Source organism: Rhinolophus hipposideros (genome assembly GCF_964194185.1).
Source record: "Rhinolophus hipposideros genome assembly, chromosome: X".
In the NCBI taxonomy this organism is placed as follows: Eukaryota; Metazoa; Chordata; class Mammalia; order Chiroptera; family Rhinolophidae; genus Rhinolophus; species Rhinolophus hipposideros.
The window spans coordinates 44963462-44984866 of record NC_138046.1 but is presented as its reverse complement, the minus strand read 5'-3'; the positions used below and the strand labels follow the sequence as shown (position 1 = coordinate 44984866).

Genomic DNA, 21405 nt, shown 5'->3' with positions numbered 1-21405 from the left:
TTGGTTTGTATACCACATATCAGTGAAATCATATGGTTCTTGACTTTTTCTGTCTGACTTATTTCGCTTAGCATAATCTCAAGATCCATCCATGTTGTCACAAATGTCCCTATTTCACCTTTTCTTACCGCCAAATAGTATTCCATTGTGTATATATACCACAACTTCTTTATCCATTCGTCTATTGAAGGACACTTTGGTTGTTTCCATGTCTTGGCCACCGTAAATAAAGCTGCAATGAACATTGGAGCACACTGGTCTTTATGGATAAATGTTTTCAGAATTTTTGGGTAGATACGCAGGAGAGAGAGGGATTGCTTGTTCATATGGTAATTCTATTCATAATTTTTTGAGGAACCTCCACACTGCCTTCCATAATGGCTGCACCAGTCTGCATTCCCACCAGCAGTGTATGAGGGTTCCTTTTTCTCCACAGCCTCTCCAACACTTGTTACTATTTGTCTTGTTGATGATAGCCATTCTAACTGGGGTGAGGTGATATCTTATTGTGGTTTTTATTTGCATTTCTCTGATGATTAGTGATGTCGAGTATTTTTTCATATGTCTGTTTGCCGTTTGTATGTCCTCCTTGGAGAAATGTGTCTTCAGGTCCTCTGCCCATTTTTCAATTGGGTTGTTTGAAACAATTATTTTGAATTGCTGTGTTAAATTATTTCTGTAGTGACAATAGTTTAGTGGTTACCAGAGGGTAAGGGGGGTGGGGGGAGGGAGATGAGGGTAAGGGGGATCAAATATTTGGTGATGGAAGGAGAACTGACTCTGGGTGGCGAACACACAATGGGATTTATTGATGATGTAATACGGAATTGTACACCTGTAATTATGTAATTTCATTAACAATTGTCACCCCAATAAATAAATTTAAAAAAAAATTATTTCTGTAGTTCATGTCTGTATAACAACTACAGATATGCACCGTAGATATTTAATTCAGATTGAAAATACTCATAAATATTTTAAAGAATAAATAGCAATTTGAATAACTTGTAAAAAAGAAAAGCTTAAATCTGATCATGTCATTTCCTTGCTTTAAACTTTAGTAACTTGCCACTGACCATAAGAAAAAATAGAAACTCCATACCATGAACTACAAGGTTTTCAGGGCCTGGTATCTGTCAATCTCTCTGATTTCCTTTCTTCTTACTCTCCCCAGGCTCTCTACTGTCTACCTGTATAGACATATTCTTTCTTGCCTCTGGGCTTTTGCCTGTACTATTCTCTGTGTCTAGAACATGCTTCTCCCCAGCTTTCCCTTATCTGGCTCCTCCTTCACGCCTTACCTTAAAACATCGCTTCCTCTAGAAAACCGGCTCTGACTTCCCAAGTCCCAGTTGAGTGTCCCTCTTCTCTGCGTCTCCACAGCACCCTGTATTTATCCTGTTAGAATACTTATTTGTCACCTTCTATTATTATTTGTGTCTCACTCCATGAGAATGGGGGCTGGCTATGTCTTGCTTATCACTGTACTCCAGCACCCAGTGGAGTGCCTGGCACATAGTAGGCTCTCGATAAGTGAGTTATATCTGTGCATTAGGATAAAGGTCTTCCTATGTTCCTTCATGTGTTTTAGCATAGGGTTTCTCAACTACTTGACATGTTGAGCTGGATAATTCTTTGTTGTGGGGCTATTCTGTGCATTGTAGGATGTTTTGTAGCAACCCTAGTCTCTACCCACTAGATGCTAATAGCACACACATCCCAGCGTGACAACCAAAAATATCTCCAGACATTGCTAAATGTGCCCTAGTGGACAAAATTGGCTGAGGTTGAGAACCTCTGTTTTAGGCTAATGCTAGTATTAAGAAAATTTTAATGTTTCATGGTAGGCTTTCTTAAATCTTAGATTTAATAATAGATTTTTTGGTCTTTATCTTAATTTTTTTTAAGTAAACAGGGCCTTTAAGTCTCCAGCCATCTTCCCTTTGCTATCTTTCCCCTCACCACACATCCTTGCCATACCATTTGAAACACTCAATTCCCACACTGAGAAATACCCAGAATATGAAAAGAATGCATAGGGCAGATTCTTTTGTTCATAAAGCTGGTTGTGGTGACAGTTGGTAAAATCCCTCCACCTACTGGATGATAGACTATTCCAAGACAGAGAATAAAAATTGTAACTGGTTTTGCTGTATTAGAGGCAGTTAAAACTCCATCACCAGAAACCACAGTGTGAAGATTACGTAATGCTGAAGAAATGTGAAATGAGAAATTAAACCACTTCATGATAAATTACCTTAAAATTCTCTTCTGTTAGCCCCTCATTTATTTTGGAATTTCTTATCATAGCAGCCACATACCTTTTGACTAAATTCCTGATAACTTCCTGGAATTAAAAAACAAACAAATAAACCATGAACGAGGCATTCAGTTTCCTTGTTGGGCTTTCAGTAAAATAGGAAACATACACACATAATAAAATATGCTTAGATTGTCTTTGCAATAGAAAATCCTCCCAGGATCCAGCCGTTTTCTGCAAAAACCCTAAGTCCATTGGCTAAATGAAGAAATATTATGTGTCCAAATTTGGTGGCAGATGGGGCCAGTGAGAACAATACACCTGAAAGGAAAACTTTCCACTGAAACAAGGTAAACATGGATTCATATTTATAGATTAATGACAGCGGAATAATCCTTGAATGGTCATAGTCAATATCTTTTGCTCTCAGTCTGGATTAAACTTTAACCCTTTTAGTAAGAGGAGAGTTTTTCTTCTTTTTATAAAGTTGAGAAAGCCATTCTTCAGTGTCACAAAGTCTGCTGATTTCAATGTCCACTAATTACATAATCAAGAGAGTTTTTTTCTTAGAGTCAGTCTACACTTCTCCTTTACAGGGATAGCCTCTTTTTAGTTAGCTTCCTGAGAATGGCACATACATAGTCACTATGCTTTGTATTAGTAATGGTGATGACACTTAATGCTATGTGTTAGGCACTGTGTCCACCACACACACAAAATCATACATACATACTCACCACTCAATTCTCACAGCACTGTGAGTTTTGTTATCCCTATTTTACAGATGAAGAAACTGAGGTACAGTGAGGTTAAGTGTCTTGTCCAAGGTCACAGCTGACCAAGAACTATTGTGCTTAGTCTCTCTGAGGAAGCTTTACCTGATAATGTTGATTCTGTATCAGGCTGTCAGCATGGCGTTCCTGTAATTAAAAATGGACAGAGAAGTTACACAGCAGTCTCTCAGCATCCCATTCACCCGAATAACATTCTAAATATTAGGACTGGAGAATGACACAGGAGTCCTGCCTGACAACTCCCGAAAACATTTTAGGTGGAAGTGATTTTATTTTTGATATAGTGAGTGTCACAAATGAGGGAAGGCAGGAAACAGTTTTGTTTAAAAAGAAACATAATTTTTAAAATCCTTACTGTGAAGCTTTTCAAGTTGTGCGTTCTCCGTCTCCCATCAGGGTCTCTTTTGGGGCAGAAGGTGTTGTTGAACCAGTTACCAAGGTATAGAAATGACTTGGGGCTGGGGATAATGTTGAAAGGAGGTGGCAAGGTGCCGCCTTCATCAAAGTAACTCATCCAGAGCTTTGTCCTTGCAAATTTCCACTCAATGTCTGCATGATCCTATGAAAGAGAAGTTCAAGGATTTGGGATAGGAAACTCCAAAATGCACCCATGTCACATTCTAAAAGTTCTACCGTGTTTCCCCAAAAATAAGATCTAGCCAGACAATCAGCTCTAATGCATCTTTTGGGGCAAAAATTAAGATAACTAATTGTCATTTGTTGAAAAGGATGTTGTCCCTCTACTGAATTGCTTTTGCACCTTTGTGAAACATCAGTTTGGCATGCTGGATACTGGAACTACTGGATATCTGCATTCAAAAGAATGAAATTGGGGGCTGGCCCGGTGGCTCAGGCGGTTAGAGCTCCATGCTCCTAACTCCAAAGGCTGCCAGTTCAATTGCCACACGGGCCAGTGGGCTCTCAACCACAAGGTTCCCAGTTCAATTCCTCAAGTTCCGCAAGGGATGGTGGGCTGCAACCCCTGCAACTAGCAACTAGCAATGGCGACTGGACCTGGAGCTGAGCTGCGCCCTCCACAACTAAGATTGAAAGGACAACAACTTGACTTGGGAAAAAGACCTGTTCTTATTTTACTATAACATAAGACCGGGTCTTATATAATGTAATGTAATATAATATAATTAATATAATATAATTATAATATAATAATGGGTCTTATGTTAATTTTTTATTTATTTATTTTCATTTCTTTAGTTTTTAAATTTATTGGGGTGACAATTGTTAATGAAATTACATAATTTCAGGTGTACAATTCTGTATTACATCATCTATAAATCCCATTGTGTGTTCACCACCCAGAGTCAGTTCTCCTTTCATCACCATATATTTGATCCCCCTTACCCTCATCTCCCACCCCCAACCCCCTTACCCTCTGGTAACAACTAAACTATTGTCTGTGTCTATGAGTTTTTGTTTCTCATTTGTTTGTCTTGTTCTTTTGTTGTTTTTGGTTTATATACCACATATCAGTGAAATCATAGGGTTCTCTGCTTTTTCTGTCTGACTTATTTCGCTTATGTTAATTTTTGCTCCAAAAGATACGTTAGAACTCTTTGTCCAGCTAGGTCTTATTTTCGAGGAAATGTGTTACCTTGCTTCTATGCAAGGCAATCTGTCAGTAGCTATAAAAACATAAATTACACCCTGTGATCCAGAATCCTATTTTTAGAAATTTATCTTATCAGTATACTTGCAAGAAGATGTACAGTGAACAGCACAGGGCTGTTCATTGTAGCTAGTTAGTAGCAAAACATCTGGCAACAACCTAAATATCCAACAGTGGGAGACTGGTTAAATAAATGATGGCACATCCATAAAATGGCTTACAATATAACTGTTTAACAATATCTATGAACATTTCATATACAGAACATGTATATGTGTATATGCTTTTGTCTGTATATCTATAAGACCTCCAAGACCTCTAAGTGAAAAAAAGCGGTATAAAGCACAATATATATTGTGTGCAATGATCCCATTTATGCAACTGTTAAACCCTTTGTATTACCTGCTTACATGTTCTAGACAGTTACATACAAAACTGACAGCAGTAATTATTTTTAAGGAGTGGGATTGTTGTGGAGAGGATTTCTTTGAAAAAAAAAATATTATTGAGAAATGATTTACACAGAGTAATATTCACCTATTTTAAGTGTTCAATAAATTTTGACAAACGTATATACCTGTGTGTAATCACCATCATAATGAAGACAGACACATCACTCGTGCATGTGTATGCACGCGTGTGCGCACACACACACACACACACACGTGTACATTTCTAGGAGTTTGAAGACCTGGATGGGTGATGTAACCACCACTGCAATCAGGATACGAAACTGTTCCTTCACCCCCTATAATTCTCTAGTGTTGCCCCTTTGTGATCAAACTCTCCCCAACCCCTAAGTCCTGACAACCAGTGCTCCATTCTCCATCCCTATAGTTTTCCCTTTTCAAAACGTTATGTAAAATGTAATCATACAGTAGGTAACCTTTTAATACTGGCTTATTTCACTCAGCATTAACATCTTTGAGATTCATCTACATTTTTGCATGTATCAATAGTCTGTTTTATTTTATGCTGAGTAGTTTGCCATTATATGTCTGTATCACAGATTGTTTATTCATTCACCCACTGAAGAACATTTGGGTTATTTCCAGTTTTTAGCAATTATGAATAGAGCTGCTGTGAATATTCATGATAGGTTTTTGTGTGAATATGTGAACATGTTTAATCTCTCTAACTTAAATGTCTAGCAGTGGTATGGCTGAGTCATGTGGTAAGTGTAAGTTTAACTTTACAATAAACTTCCAAAGTATTTTCTAGAGTGGCTGTACTGTTTTTCATTTCCACCACTTGCTCTGTATCCTACTTAGCACTTGACAGGTTTTTAAAGATTAGCCATTCTAACAGTTAAGTAGCCTGCTTTCATTATGTTTCAGTTTGCATTTTCTAAATGGCTAATGATGGTGAGCATCTTTTCATATGTTTATTTGCCAGCTGTATGTCTTCTGTGGTGTGATGTCTGTCAGATCCTTTGCCTATTTTTATTTGTCTTACTAGTGGATTTTGAGTTTCTTTGTTTTGTTTTGTTTTTTCAAAATATATTCTGGATACTAACTCTTTGTCAGAAATGGAGATTGCAGATTTTTCCCCACAAGTCTTCATCTTGTCTTTCCATTTGCTTAATGGTGCCTTTCATAGAGCAAACTGTTTTTAATTACAATGAAGTCAGACATCAAATTTTTAATGGGTCGTACTTTTGGTATTATATCTGAGACCTCTGTACGTAACCCAAAGTCATGAAGATTTTTTCTTATGTTTTTCTCTATAAATTCTATAGTTATAAGATATGCATTCAGTTCTATGATCCACTTTGAGTTAATTTTTGCATAGGTTGTGAGGTTTGTATTGAAGTTTTTTTGTTTGTTTGTTTTCTGCCTATGGATAACTAATTGTCATTTGTTGAAAAGGATGTTGTCCCTCTACTGAATTGCTTTTGCACCTTTGTGAAACATCAGTTTGGCATGCTGGATACTGGAACTACTGGATATCTGCATTCAAAAGAATGAAATTGGGGGCTGGCCCGGTGGCTCAGGCGGTTAGAGCTCCATGCTCCTAACTCCAAAGGCTGCCAGTTCAATTGCCACACGGGCCAGTGGGCTCTCAACCACAAGGTTCCCAGTTCAATTCCTCAAGTTCCGCAAGGGATGGTGGGCTGCAACCCCTGCAACTAGCAACTAGCAATGGCGACTGGACCTGGAGCTGAGCTGCGCCCTCCACAACTAAGATTGAAAGGACAACAGCTTGACTTGGAAAAAAGTCCTGGAAGTACACACACTGTTCCCCTTCCCCGATAAAAAAAAATCTGAAGAAAAAAAAAGAATGAAATTGGACTTCTACCTCAAGCTACATATAGAACTCAACACAAAATGGATCACAGAACTAAATAAAAGCTATAAAAGAGATAAAAGCTATAAAACTCTAATGAAACTTAGGGGTAAATTTTCATGACCTAGGATAAGACAGTGCTTTCTTAGATAGGACACGGAAAGCCAAGTGATAAAAGAAAAAAAAGTTAAATTGGCCTTCATAAAAGTGAAAAACTATTGTACTTCAAAGAACACCACAAAGTAAATGAAAAGACAACCCACAGAATGAGAGAAAATAATGTAATATATGTCTGATGAAGGACTTGTATCCAGAATATATAAAGAATAATTACAACTCAACAATTAAAATATAAACCAATATAAAAATGGGCAAAGCACTTGAATAGACATTTCCCTAAAGCAGACATGCAAATGACCAGTAAGCACATGGAAATGTGCTTAACATCATTAGTCATTAGGGTGATTCAAATTAAAATCACAATGAAAAAACTTCACATCCACTAGGATGGCTATAATAAAAAAAGACAATAACCAGTGTTGGGGAAGATATGGAGAAATTGGACCTCTCACACACAGCTGTTGGGAATGTAAAATGGTGCGGCTGCTTTGGAAAACAATTCCTCAAATGGTTAAACATATAATTACCATATAACCCAGCAATCCACTACAAGCTATATACCCAAGAGAAGTGAAAACATACTCCATATAAAAACTTGCACACAAATGTTCATAGCAGCATTATTCATAATAGTCAAAAAGCAAAGAATAGAATCATGCAGTGGGCCAAGTTATAAACCATAGGCATCTTTTCTGAGCTTAGGAGACTCTGGTGCCCCTCATTGTATCTACTCCACTTAGGTGAGGGTACAACTTTTGATAAGCATTTTGAAAACAGCTCAAGGACCCCAGTTGCTACCATTCCATTCCCCTAGTGCTCAGATGAGCTCAGGTTGGGAATTACTATGTAATAGTATAGCAGAGAAATTATTGCAAAATATCATCTCAGCAGTCCTTTTCCATTCATTTATCATGTATCAGTTCAATGTCCACCTATCCATTCATTCTTTGATTCCTATGTCAAGCAACTGCCATATTCCAGGCACTCTGCTAGGTGCTGAATATAGAGAGGTGACTATCCAGTAGTGGTAGTGGGAGCACCTCACAGAATACAATTAAAGTACAGAGGTAACACCTAAATCCTGAAGATTGAGAAATAATAGATCACCTGGTAAGGCTGGTTAAACACTGTGAGCTGTAAAGTGATGACTAAGATAAGCATCCATACATTCATTCCTTCCACAAATATATGTTAAGTTCCTGCTACATGCTAGGTGTTGAAATTGTAACAGTGAGCCATATGGACAAGAAGATGATTTGGCATGTAGAAGTCCGTTTTAATTTCAATCCTAGATCTAATTTGAATTGCGAGACTATGAATATGGCTTTTGCACTTGTATTTGTCTAAAACTTCCCTAAATATATGATAGCCAAGAGGTTTTCATTCATCTGCATGGGGATAGCCTTTTACTATAAATGACAGACAAATTAGACATTAGATTTTGCTTTGCTTATTTCAGTGTTTGGTGGTGACCCCCTCTCCTACTCTCTGCCCTAACCTCTCTGCCCAACTATGAACATTGCCCATGGCTGTGTGCTTTTGTGTAAGACATGACCAACACAGTCATAGGCTGTGGTCCTTCCTATTCCCAACTTTCCAAAAGTATCAGGACTTTTGTGCTACCATAATGTACTTTTAATGACACATAACCTTACATGTGTGTTCTAGTTCATGTGTATGCCCTGCAATGCCTTTGAGATTGTTAGGTCCTGTAGAACAGGCCAGGGCTTCTATTTATTTTAACTGCTTTCACAGTGCCAGTGTAATATAGTGTGACTATAGATGTACCCTCAAATGTTGTTGATTTGCTCAGATTCTGAACACATGGCCATAGCTAGGTCAAATGAACATGTCTATTTAATTTCACATTTCTCAACAAATCCAAGCTCAAGGTTATTTTCCTTGCAATCAAATACAAGGCCAGTTTCTTACCAGTTTTTGACAAGTTCTTAAGTACTCTTTCAGATCTCCTGCCAGCAACCATCTTGCTCTAGTAAATTGGAAAGCTTTATAACATAATGCAAAGGGTGCGTGGCAGGCACAGACATAGCAAAGCAGAATTAATAATAAACTTTAAAAAGAAAAACTGCATCCAGGAATCTTGGGACTGATGGCAGGCTGGTTGGAGAGATACTTTGGGGAGGGAGACATTTTGGCATCTTTCATATTTAACTAGTAGCTGCTTTCTTCAGTTCGGCATGAGACCAGCTGTTTCCCTATGATGGGAAAGTAACAAAATGCTGTGACATACACACCCCAAATCGCGGCAAGATCATTAATTTCCGTGGCGTTTCGAGGGAAGTCTCCCTCACTTGGACTGCTTTTTTCTCCTGGTAGAATTCAGGCCATGCTTCTCAAAATGCTGGTGTGCATCAGAATCACAGGGACATTTGTTTAAAATGCAGATTTCTGCACCTCACCATGAGATATTATACGTTGTATTGTAGTTTTGCCTCAGGGATAAAAATGCAATTTTTAAATGATGTAAGCAATTAAAAATAGTCATTCCTTGGTATCCTTGGGGGATTGGTTCCAGGACTCCCCATGGATACCAAAATCCAGGGATGCTCAAGTCCCTTATATAAAATGGCATAGAACAGTGCATATAGTCAGCCTTCTGCATCTGCAGATGAAAAATACCATTTTCAGTCTGTGGTTGGTTGAATCTGTGGATATGGAACCTGTGGATATGGAGAGCTGATTATATACCATAGTTTTTGTAGCTCCGTGTTTGTTTTGATTCACTTAAAAAATATATAGGAATCTTCAAAATATGGGAGTAGCCTGGGCCTCCAGCAACCTCTTGGAGGCCCTGAAGTAAAGTCCCTCAGTGAGTATTACCATACCCCTCCATGCCCTCACCTCCAACTTATTCCACAGGTGCAGTAGTCTAGAGGGGAGCAAATTCCCTGTGATTAAATTGTCAGCAATCCTCCTCTCTTCCCCAAGGCTGCTAGGTGGTTAGAATTTCCCATTGTAATTATTCTGGGGCCTGCTAAGAATGACTTTCATATTGGTTTATCTAGTTTAGTGCCTTTGTAGCAGCCTCAATTTAAGTGTACCAACTCAGTGGTAAAAAAGAGAGCCCTCCTTTTTCAGCTGCAACTCACTGCCCATCCATTGCCCCCAACATTCCCTTGCACTCTAGTACTGATGCCCCCAAATAGCACATTTAAGCCTTCCCAAATGGCAAGAGCCTTCTCAGTGGGTGTTACAAACAGATCCTTCTCTGTACTTAACATGTGCAGTTGTGTATTGGGCAGCCATTATGTCTGTGCCCCCAACCCATGCATAAAATGGCTGCTAATCCCTCTTGCCACGTAATATATTTTGCTGTGTATAATGTGCACTTTTTGCCCAAATTTGTGAGGGAAAAATAAGGATGTGGATTATACATGGGTAGTACTACTGTGTTTACCCGAAAATAAGACCTAGCCGGACAATCAGCTCTAATGCGTCTTTTGGAGCAAAAATTAATATAAGACCCGGTATTATTATGTTATGTTATGTTTATTATAGTATATAAGACCCGGTCTTATACTAAAATAAGACCGGGTCTTATATTAATGTTTGCTCCAAAAGATGCGTTAGAGCTGATTGTCCGGCTAGGTCTTATTTTCAGGGAAACACGGTAATACTGTATCTATATAAATGTTTTTAATTCTTTTATTTGTGTTTATGAGTTAAAAGTGTAACTCTACAAATCAATAACAATATCTGTATGCAAAATAATACCCTGGAATGCAATAATCGGTTTTGTTGAACTTATGACGAACTTGCAACAACGAAGACTTCTTGGCCTTCTGTGATGCATAACTATTATAAATTTGTTACTGGTATATAAAATTCCTTGTACCTTCTATCTGTTCTTGTGTTTTGTAATTATTTGTTACATAAAATTTCTTGTACCATAATACGTAGAGGGTAAGGGGGTGGGGGTGGGAAATGAGGGTAAGGGGGACCAAATATATGGTGATGGAAGGAGAACTGACTCTGGATGGTGAACACACAATGGGATTTATAGATGATGTAATACAGGATTGTACAGCTGAAATCTATGTAATTTTACTAATAATTGTCACCCCAATAAATAAAACAAATAAATAAATAAATAACCTATTTGGTAATATCAGAGTCACCAATGGAAAAAAAATAAATGCTAAAATTCATTTATAATACAAAAAACAAGTATCTAAATGTAAACAAATAGAAATTTGAATTAAAAAAATTAAAAGATTATTTCCCTGAAAATTTGGGCCAAAAACATGGGTGTGCATTATACATGGGTGCACATATACACGGCAAAATACAGTATGTTGGTAGGGGTTTGGGATTACTGCTTAGCATGCTCTGGTCTTTTTATTCTTATATTTGGTGGGGGCTATTCATGTTTATTTAACATTCACTGCAGAATTTTTTTCTTTCAGTTTTATAGAAATATAATTGACAGCATTGTATAATGTTAAGGTGGGAACATGGTCCTGCAAGGTCCTCACAAGTATCTCTGGGTTTTATTTAGAGACAATTTAGTATATGGAACACAAGTACACCCACAAAATAATACAGGTCATAAACAGTGAAGCTTAATTATCTCTTCCTCTCTGATTCCAAGGGATGTGGCAGGAAATGACGCAAATTGATGAGGGCAGTCCCTACTCTGTGATCCACCTCTGACCCACTCTGTTGCCTTCAAAGAAATTATCTACTTTCTGAGAGTCAGAATGAAATTCGTGCAGTATTTAATTCATAATTTCTTATAAAATCAATCACTAGGATTGCAGTGCTTTTCCTGTTCCTCACTATCTCCTCTGCAGTCACCTTGCCAGTTTCAATTTTTCTACTTTTCTTGTCCTCCCTACCCTACCCCAAGGTGGGGTCAGGGTGTGAGGAGAAGAAAAACAGGACTCGGGGTAGTTGGATGCTGGAAATTTAAAAATGTGGTTCTTTCCTAGTAGACACCAATACTCTCCATTGCTACGTGAGGAAGGTGGGGCCTCAATGGAGTTGGACAGAGTATGGGTAAAATTTTTATTTTTATTGGGGATAATTGGGGAACAGCAGTGTGTTTTTCCAGGATGTCAAGTCGTTTTTCAATCTAGTTGTAAGGGGCACAGCTCAGCTCTAAGTCAAATTGTTGTTTTCAATCCAGTTGTATAGGGCACAGCTCACTGGCCCATGTGGGACTCGAACCGGCGACCTTGGTGTTATGAGCACCCTGTTCCAACCACTGAGCCAACTGGCTGGCCACCGGTGGCTCAGCTCCAAGCTGAAGCCATTACTTCTCACTGGTCCATGAGGGAATGGACCAGCGACCTTGGCGTTATAAGCACCACGCTCCAACCACTGAGCTAACTGGCCGCCCACTGGCGGCTCAGCTCCTAGCTCAAGCCGTTGCTTCTCACTGGTCCATATGGGAATTGAACTGGCAACCTTCGTGTTATGAGCACAGCGCTCTAACCACTGTGCAAACCAGCCACCCACTGGTGGCTCAGCTCCAAGCTCAAGCCATTGTTTTCAATCTAGTTGTGGAGGGCGCAGTTCACTGGCCCGTGTGGGAATCGAACCAGCAACCTTGCTGTTAAGAGGTCACGCTCTAACCAACTGAGCCATTCAGCTGCCCCCAAGATTTAAAAAAATATTTTAGTTTCACTTTAAGTTGACTTACAATATTATATTAGTTTCAGATGTACAACACACTGATTGGACATTTATATAACTTTGGAAGTGATCACTCTGATAAGTCTAGTACTCATCTGACACCATGTACAGTTATTACATTATCGGCTATATCCCCCAGGCTATACTCTATATCCTCGTGAGTATTTTGTAACTATCGATTTGTACCTTTTAGTCTCCTTCCTCCTTCACCCATCCCCCCCCAACCCTCTCCATCTGGCAACCATTAAAATGCTCTCTATAACTATGAGTTTGTTTTGTTTATCCTGTTCTCTAGATTCTACATATAAGTGAAATCATATGACATTTGTCTTTCTCTGTCTGACTTTACTCAGTACAATACCCTCTAGATCCATCAGGTTGTTGCAGATGGCATTGCATTCTTTATGGCTCAGTAATATTCCATTGTATATATGTACCTCCTCTTTATCCATTCATCCATTGATGCATACTCTGGTTTCTTCATATCTTAGTAATATAAATAATGCAGCAATGAACATATGCGTGCACATGTCCCTTCAAAATAGTGTTTCCATTTTCTTTGGATAAATACCGAGAAGTGGGATTACTGGGTCCTTCTTTGACTCTTGTTATAGCCTTTGTTTTAAAATCTGTTTTGTCTGGTATAAGCATTGATACCCAGCTTGTTGTTTTGTTTTGTTTTGTTTTTCATTTCCATTTTCATGAAATGCCTTCTTCCATCCCTTTATTTTCTGTCTGTGTGTGTCTTTTGCTCTGAAGTGAGTCTCTAGTAGGCATTATATATAAGGGTCTTGTTTTCTTCTCCATTCAGCCACCCTATGTCTTTTGAGTGGAGCATTTAATCCATTTACATGTAAAGTAATTTGATACATATGTAGTTATTACCATTTTATTATTCATAGTGTTTTTCTTTTTTCTTCTTAAAGAAGTCCCTTTAACATTTCTTGTAATACTGGTTTGGTGGTGATGAACTCCTTTGGCTTTTTCTTGTCTGGGAAGCTCATTATCTGTCCTTCGATTCTAAATGATAGGTTTGCTGGGTAGAGTAATTTTAGTTGTAGGTATTTGCTTTTCATCACTTTGAACATTTTGTGCCAATCCCTTCTGACCTGCAAAGTTTCTATTGAGAAATCAGGTGACAATCTTATAACTCCTCTATAACTTACTAGTTGCCTTTCTTTTGCTGTTTTTAGGGTTCTCTTTTTGTCTTTAAATTTTATTATTTTAATTATAATGTGTCTTGGTGTGGGCCTGTTTGCATTCTCGTTTGGAACTCTGCACTTCCTGGGCTTGTATATCTATTTCCTTCACCAGGTTAAGACAGCTTTCAGTCATTATTTCTTCAAATACGTTCTCAATCCCTTCCTTTCTCTCTTATCCTTCTGATACCTCTATGATGCGAATTTTTCACTTGATATTGTACCAGAGGCCTCTTAAACTCTCTTCAGTTTTGGATTATTTTTTCTTTTTGCTCTTCTGATTGGGTGTTTTCTGCTACTTATTTTCAAAATCACTGATTTGATCCTCTGCTTCATCTATTCTACTCTTGATTCCCTCTAATGCATTCTCCATTTCAGTTATTGTATTCTTCATTTCTGACTGGTTTAAGTTTTCTATCTCTTTGTTTACGTTTTGTATTTCTTTGTTGAAGTTCTCCCTGAGAACACTGAGCATTCTTATAACCAGTGTTTGAACTCTGCATCTGGTAGATTGCTTTTCTCCATTTTGTTTAGTTATTTTTCTGGAGCTTTGTTCTGCTCTTTCATTTGGGACATGTTTGTTCATTTTGGCTGCCTCTTTGTGTTTGTTTTTATGTATTAAGTAGAGCTTCTATGTCTCCCAATCTTGGTAGAGTGGCCTTATGTAGTAGGTGTCTTGTGGGGCTCATTGGTGCTTTCTCCCTGGTCACCTGAGTCGGGTGCTCATGCCTTGTGTGGATTGTATGTGACCTCCTGTTGTTGTTGAATGTTGGTTTCTGTTTGTACATCAGTGGGAGTGATTGACTCTCTGGCTGATTGGTTGTGAGGGCTGGCTCTGACTACAGTGGAGGAGCTGTTTTGCAGGGGTTGATTCTTTTTAGCATAGCTCTGGTGCCCTCCCAGTTTTCCCTTTGGATATCTGTTTGTGGAGGTGGTTAGGTGGTACTCTGGTGTGGTCTGAAACTGGCAACCGGGTGTATTGGTTCTGGGGCCTCTTGGGAAGGGCTCTGTTGCAGGACAAGGTCCACCGCTCCCTCTGCCCTGACTGGGGCCACTTGGTATGAGCTACAAAGTGATCTGCAGATGGTTTCCACTTGTGCTGGGCTTGAAGGTGCCTAGGAGAAGCTTAGCTATGAACCATGGCTAGGTGCCACTAGTGTGGGGCTTCAGACTGCCTAGCAGGAGGTACAGGGTATGCTAAGGCCAGATACTGCTTGTTTGGTGTTTTTGAACCTTTGAGAGATTTTAGGAAAGTTCGCAGTATGATTCAAGACAGGCCAATCATATGGAAAAGTTACTGGAGGTGCCTTGGGTGGGCCCACAAATTTGATATCAGGGAATCATCAGGATGGGGTGAACAGTGTTAGCCAGGTTGATGGAGACTCCCATGTGGTATCTGCCTAAGTCTACATGCTGGAATGGGGGAGGGCTCAAAAAAGGAAAAGTGGATTCTGCAAGCACTTTTCTCTGGGATACAGCTGCCCTTCCAGCCCTCGCCCAATTGGCCACACAACTCAGTTCCTCCCCATAATTCTGGCGAATTTTGAGCTGTGGCCCCAGGCCTGACGCTTACAGTCAGTGAGTCTGTCAGTGAGTAAGTCCATGCACGGGCACTTTAAGAGGAATGCCTGGGACTCCAGCCGCCTTTTGTCTCATTCAGCCACAATCTCCACTGGTTTTGAAAGGCAGAACCTATAGGGACTTCTCTTTCTGGAACTATAACCCTGTGCTGAGGCGCCTGGTGTGGGGCTGGGACCTCTTGCTTCTTGGGGGGAATCTCCACAGCTGAACATAGCCCTCCTGATTTTTAACTGCCATGTGAAGATGTGGGACCAGCCTGTTCCACATCTCCACCTCTCCTACCAATCTCAACGCGGCTTCTTCTGTATCTCCTTGGTTATAGGACTTCTGTTCAGCTAGACTTCAGGTGGTTCTCAATGATGGTTGTTCGCTAGTTGTAATTTTGATGAGGTCATGAGAGGTTGCAAGGGCAGTGGTTACCTACTCTGCCATCTTGACTGGAAATCCACAGTATGGGTAACTTTTGATTGAGGAATAGGATGGAGAGAGAAGTTGGGAGCAGAACACACTATCCTATGTAAAGTCAGAAAAAAACAGCTCTGTTCTGAAGCCTTTGGGTAACATATGCATAAAATATGTGTATCTTAGTTGAGACTTGGAAATACATCATGTTACTTTCTTTAGATATCTACTTTATCAATGCAAAACATTCTTGTGATAGCTCAGGTGGTCCTCAAAGGAAATACAGATGCTCCTCAACTTACAATGGGGTTATGTGCCAATAAAACCTTCCTAAGTTGAAAATATTATAAGTCAAAATGCATTTAATACATTTAACCTACTCAACATCATAATTTAGCTTAGCCTACCTTAAACATGCTCAGAACACTTAACATTAGCCTATAATTGGGCAAAATCATGTCAAACCATCATAAGTCAGAGACTGTCTTTAAGCTCTAATTGGAATCGCAGGCCCCACTGAGCTCACATAGCGGAAGAATTGTTCTCCTTACATCCTGACAAGGGGTGCTGTTTCATCATGGATAGGGACTCTTAATGATATCTGGCGCTACCACCTTCTCTACATAAGTGCTTTCGGGGCAGTTTCAAACACAATGGACCAGAAAATGAAATATCAAGTGTTTCAATTTTTAGCTTACCCCTGGGAAAGCGACATCAGACAGCCAGTGCCTTATATTTTTGTCTACAGTTTTATACTTTTTCAAGTGCTTTCACATACTTTTTTCCCATTTTATTGTCACATCCACCCTGCAAAGTTGTCAGAATACCCATTAATATCTGGTACAGATGGGGCAACTTAGGTCTGGAGAGAGAAATTACTTCTTGAATATCACACATCTAGTTAGTGGTAAAGTAGATCTAGAATCTGAGTCTTCTGACCCTGGCTTCCACTCACTTGGTTCACTTACTGTCTATAGGAATAATGTTCAAACAGGAGCAACCCTCCCAGGATTCAGTTGGACAATGCCTGGAAAGCTCAGCCTCTCTTTAACATCCTTCCATCCCCCATCCCCCATCAGAAGCTCCAGGTAGCTTGACCTACTTGTGTCCTTATTCCTAAATCCCTGTGTCTGTTCCTCACTCTCCTGCCAGCCCTTCTGAGCCTTGGAATGGGCTCGCCAATACCCAGTGAACAAATGCTCCCCCTGCCCTCTCTCACATCCCCAAATGCAACTTAAGGCATTACTCATAGAAGACCCTCCCTAGAGTGACTGAATGCATAATAACCTCGACAAAAGGGGAGGGATTCGGGGCAGATTTTTTCCCTTTATATCTTAATTCTTTTTTCCTAGATAGTAAAATAAGCTGGCTTATTCTCATCTGTAAGTTCAAGTATCACCTTCTCAAATAGACTTTCCCTGAGCAACCCAATTAGAGTGGGCTTCTCTGTTCTTGTATCTCAGAGCACTTTGTCCTGTTCTGTCATACCAATCATCACAAATCACTTTAATGGATTTTTCTCTATCTACTTATTCTTAGGATCCTCACCAGATGGAAAGCCCTTTGAAGTCAGGGACTTTGTCTTGTTCACTATTGCAGACCTAGAGCCTGACGCAGAATGGGCTCTAGTAGATTTTTGCAGAAAGAATTGAAGATCTAAATTTAGGTATGTAAGTGAAGGGACCATCGACAATATTATGTATCATTTTTGAAGCGTAGCATTTTTTTTAGTCTTCACAACAGCCTGATGTGGTAGGTTCTATTACTATTTCCATTTTATGAGGAAGGCTCACCAAAGTGAAGAAACCTGTCTAAGGACACACAGCTAGAAACTGGGGGACACAATTCAAATCCGGATCAGATTAACTCTAGAACCCAAGCTCTTAAACACTAAAAATACTGTCTCTTTGGGAAGTGCACTGAGTGGAATTTCACAGTAAGCAGCATGCTCACTTCTGTGTGTCAGGAAGGCACCCGCAAGAGGAACAGAAACAGCCCAATCAGGCTTCTGAGATGTCGACAGACATATCCTGCTACACAATTGGCCAGGCCTCTGTCTGCCCTGGTTTCTCTTTTCCTTGTTTCCTTCAGCCCTTTTTTTTTGCTCCAGAAGTGAACTTTGCAGGGGTCCTACATTCAGCTATGCATTTTGTACAATGCACAATTCTGAGAGCAGCATTCATAGCAGATGTGGCAGTGTTGAAGCCCACTGAACTCCTTGCCACCTTTCATGGGGGGTCTCCAGAGATGTAAATTGAGCCCTTCAGTCAGGGAGCACAGACTGTTCTGCCTGCCTCCGTCTTTCAGTTGGGGAATGGGGGAACCATTTCTTTTGTCAGGATAGAGCAATCAGAAAGTGGTGAGAATGGTGGTTTGCTGAGCTTACTCTGCAGTTTTCAGAAATAACTGGGACTAAGTCAATCAGAGATTCCATTTCTGAGCCTGGGCGGAAGACAAAGGTATGTTTTATCACATGGAAATGAGAAAATCTATAGGTCTGTCTCCATTTGGGTTTCTTACTGGTCTCATGTACTCAGATTGTCAAAGCATGTGTCTTCTAACTTCCTGGTTCACCAATCAGGAGCTAACTTTTAACCCCTTCTATTTTCTATATTGCTTCTAAATATCATCTCCTGAGTCATTAGACCTGAGCTTCCCCTGACCTAATTTCTTGCACATAGCAGACTCTCAAGGCCTTGTGGAAAGAAAGAAGGGAAGGAGAGGGGAGGGGAAGGGAGGGGAGGGGATGGGAGGGGAGGGGAGGGAAAAGAAGGAAAAGAAGAAGGAAGGACTTGCTGTGTAACTATGGGCAAGCCTGTTTCCTCATCTGTAATATGCAGATAATAGTGCCTATACTCACAGAATTCTTGTGAGAATTAAATATGACACTGTACAATGTCTGACAATTAAGTTCGCGAACTTGTGGCAGTCATGTTGCTAACCTTTTTTGATACCAGAGAGATTATTCATTATGAATTTGTACCAACTGGACAAACAGGTAACCAAGTTGACTATTTGGAAGTGCTGAAAAGGCTGCATGAAAAAGACGAAAATGACCTGAACTTTTCACCAACAATTCATGGCTCTTGCTTCACAACAATGCTCCAGCTCACACGGCACTGTCTGTGAGGAAGTTTTAGCCAGTAAACAAATAACTGTATTGGAACACCCTCCCTACTCACTTGATCTGGGCCCCAGTGACTTCTTTCTTTTCCCAAAGATAAAGGAAATATTGAAAAGATGACATTTTGATGACATTCAGGATATCAAGGGTAATAGGACAACAGCTCTGATGGCCATTCCAGAAAAAGAGTTCCAAAATTGCTTTGAAGGGTGGACTAGGCGCTGGCATCGGTGCATAGCTTCCCAAGGGGAGTACTTCGAAAGTGACTGTAGTGATATTCAGCAATGAGGTGTGTAGCACTTTTTCGCCAACTTAATTGTCCGACCTCGTATGCAAATGTGCTTTGGAAAGTATAAAGCACTGTATTAACTATAATTATGAAACCCATCATCTAGGCAGACTTCCTTTCAATGCCCCTACCTATTGCCAGATAAATGTATTCATCTCCAAACACTAAACACTTGCAATAGATATAAATCTGCATTATGTATTTTCTAATATGGTTGACAAACTGTAGATTAGAGATTTCCCCAAGCTTGTCCCTAGCAATCAGTGAAAAAGTATGTATTGAGAACCTACTATGTGTCCCACATTTTACTAGGCACCAGAGAAATATAAAGAAAACCTAAAACACAGTCCCTGTCTTCGTGGAGTTTTTCAGTCTACAAAGATAGAAAAGAGACATATTTTGAAAATACTAGAGTAGGAGTAGGCAAACTATGGCTTGCAGGCCAAATCAGGCCTGCCACTTCGTTTTGTATAGACTTTGAGCTAAGAATGGTTGTTACATTTTTAAATAGTTGAAAAAAATCAAAAGTAGAATATTTTTGACACCTGAAAATTATATGAATTTCACATTTCAGTACCTATAAATAAAGTTTTATTGGCACAGTCATACCTATTTGTTTATGTATTTTCTATGGTTTCTTTCACATTCCAAGAGCAGAATTAAATAGTGTGACAGAGATCTTATACTCCACAAAGCCTACAATATTCACTGTCTGCCAACCACTGAACTACAGGACAATAAGCTTAGGCTTGATCAGCATTGTCAGTTACTCTGTCTTCACACTTTAAAACATTCTGGGAAGTCATATGCATTAAAAAAGTTATTAGAAGCTGAAGCTGAACAATAATGAATGTCAACTACAATTTTATATATATATAGTTACGAGAAGTGGACTACAGCATTAGGAATAGAGACAGTGGAAATGTAATGGCTGTTTGTGATGTCAGAGGGGTAGTGGACGGGGGAGGTGGGTTATCACTTGGGAGGGATATAAATGATAAATGTCTAACTATTACATTGTTTTGTACACCTGAAACTAATAAAAAAATGTTAAAAAATAAAGCAAGAGATACACACAGTTTTGTTAAAATGCAATTAAATTATCCATGCTCTTTGTTAAAAATGATTATATTGTTTTTTAATTTAATGAAGAGAATATGTCACAGCAAAAACAATGGAATAACTTAATTTCAATAAATATTTTAGTCATAGAAATATTAATTTGGAGTCTCTCACATGACCAATGATTTTATCAATCACACCTAGATGATGAAATCCCAGTAAAAACTCTGACATGAAAGCTCCAAGCAGCTTCCTGGCTGCTGAAGACATCAATATGCCAGGAGGGTGACGTGATGTGTCCTGATTCAGTGGGGAGAGGACACAGGAGCCCTGTGTCCAGGACCTGCCTGGCCCTCATCCTATGTTTCTTTTCATTTGGGTGGTCTTAACTTATATCCTTTATAACAAAACTGTTTTTGTAATTATAAAATAATTCATTTATTTGTTCATTTATTCAATAGACATTAAGTGAGTGCCTACTATGTTTCAGACAATGTATTGTGGTTAAGGATGGAGGGACTTCAACATAAAGTATCTTTGTGTTCGTTAGTTTTCCTGTATGATATGTATGAAATAAGGTATTAAGAGCAAAACCCTGTGGCACAACCTCCTAGAGGCTCCATGGAATGATGGAAAGTTATCTGCACCTCCAGGAATATTTAGGGTTAGGCCAATGGGAACTTTGATGGAGTCAATTAAGAGGATTCTAATTTCAGTAGTTCAAACCTTCTATAATCATTGTTTTTTGTTTTCTAATGATTGAGGAGGCCTACAATACTTTCTTTTCTTTCACTATCAGGGATTCCTGATATGCCGTATTTATTAAGAGCAGCTTTAAGATAAACATATATTTCATCAAGCCTTTGTGATTAGCTCACAATTTTATAGGCTCAGGTACTTCTATAAATTCAAACACCCAGGAGAAATTGGGAAAGAGAACAGAGGAAAAAGCAAAATCCTGTGATGTAAAAAAGGAGAATAAAGAAGAGATAAATACAATTAC

The 21405-nt window shown here is 39.2% G+C and overlaps 1 protein-coding gene across 4 annotated transcripts in view; it reads right to left on the bottom strand.

Moving 5' to 3' along the window:
* The window catches only part of TRPC5 (transient receptor potential cation channel subfamily C member 5), a 364801-nt gene that overhangs the window by 7541 nt on the left and 335855 nt on the right, over positions 1 to 21405 (bottom strand). For all 4 annotated transcript variants that reach the window (XM_081042360.1, XM_081042359.1, XM_081042361.1 and 1 more), the window contains 3 exons: positions 3410 to 3613; positions 3139 to 3180; positions 2258 to 2347 (listed from right to left, as the gene is read on the bottom strand). In XM_081042360.1, the coding sequence (XP_080898486.1) occupies positions 2258 to 2347; positions 3139 to 3180; positions 3410 to 3613 (336 nt within the window). The remainder of the gene's footprint in view (positions 1 to 2257; positions 2348 to 3138; positions 3181 to 3409; positions 3614 to 21405) is intronic.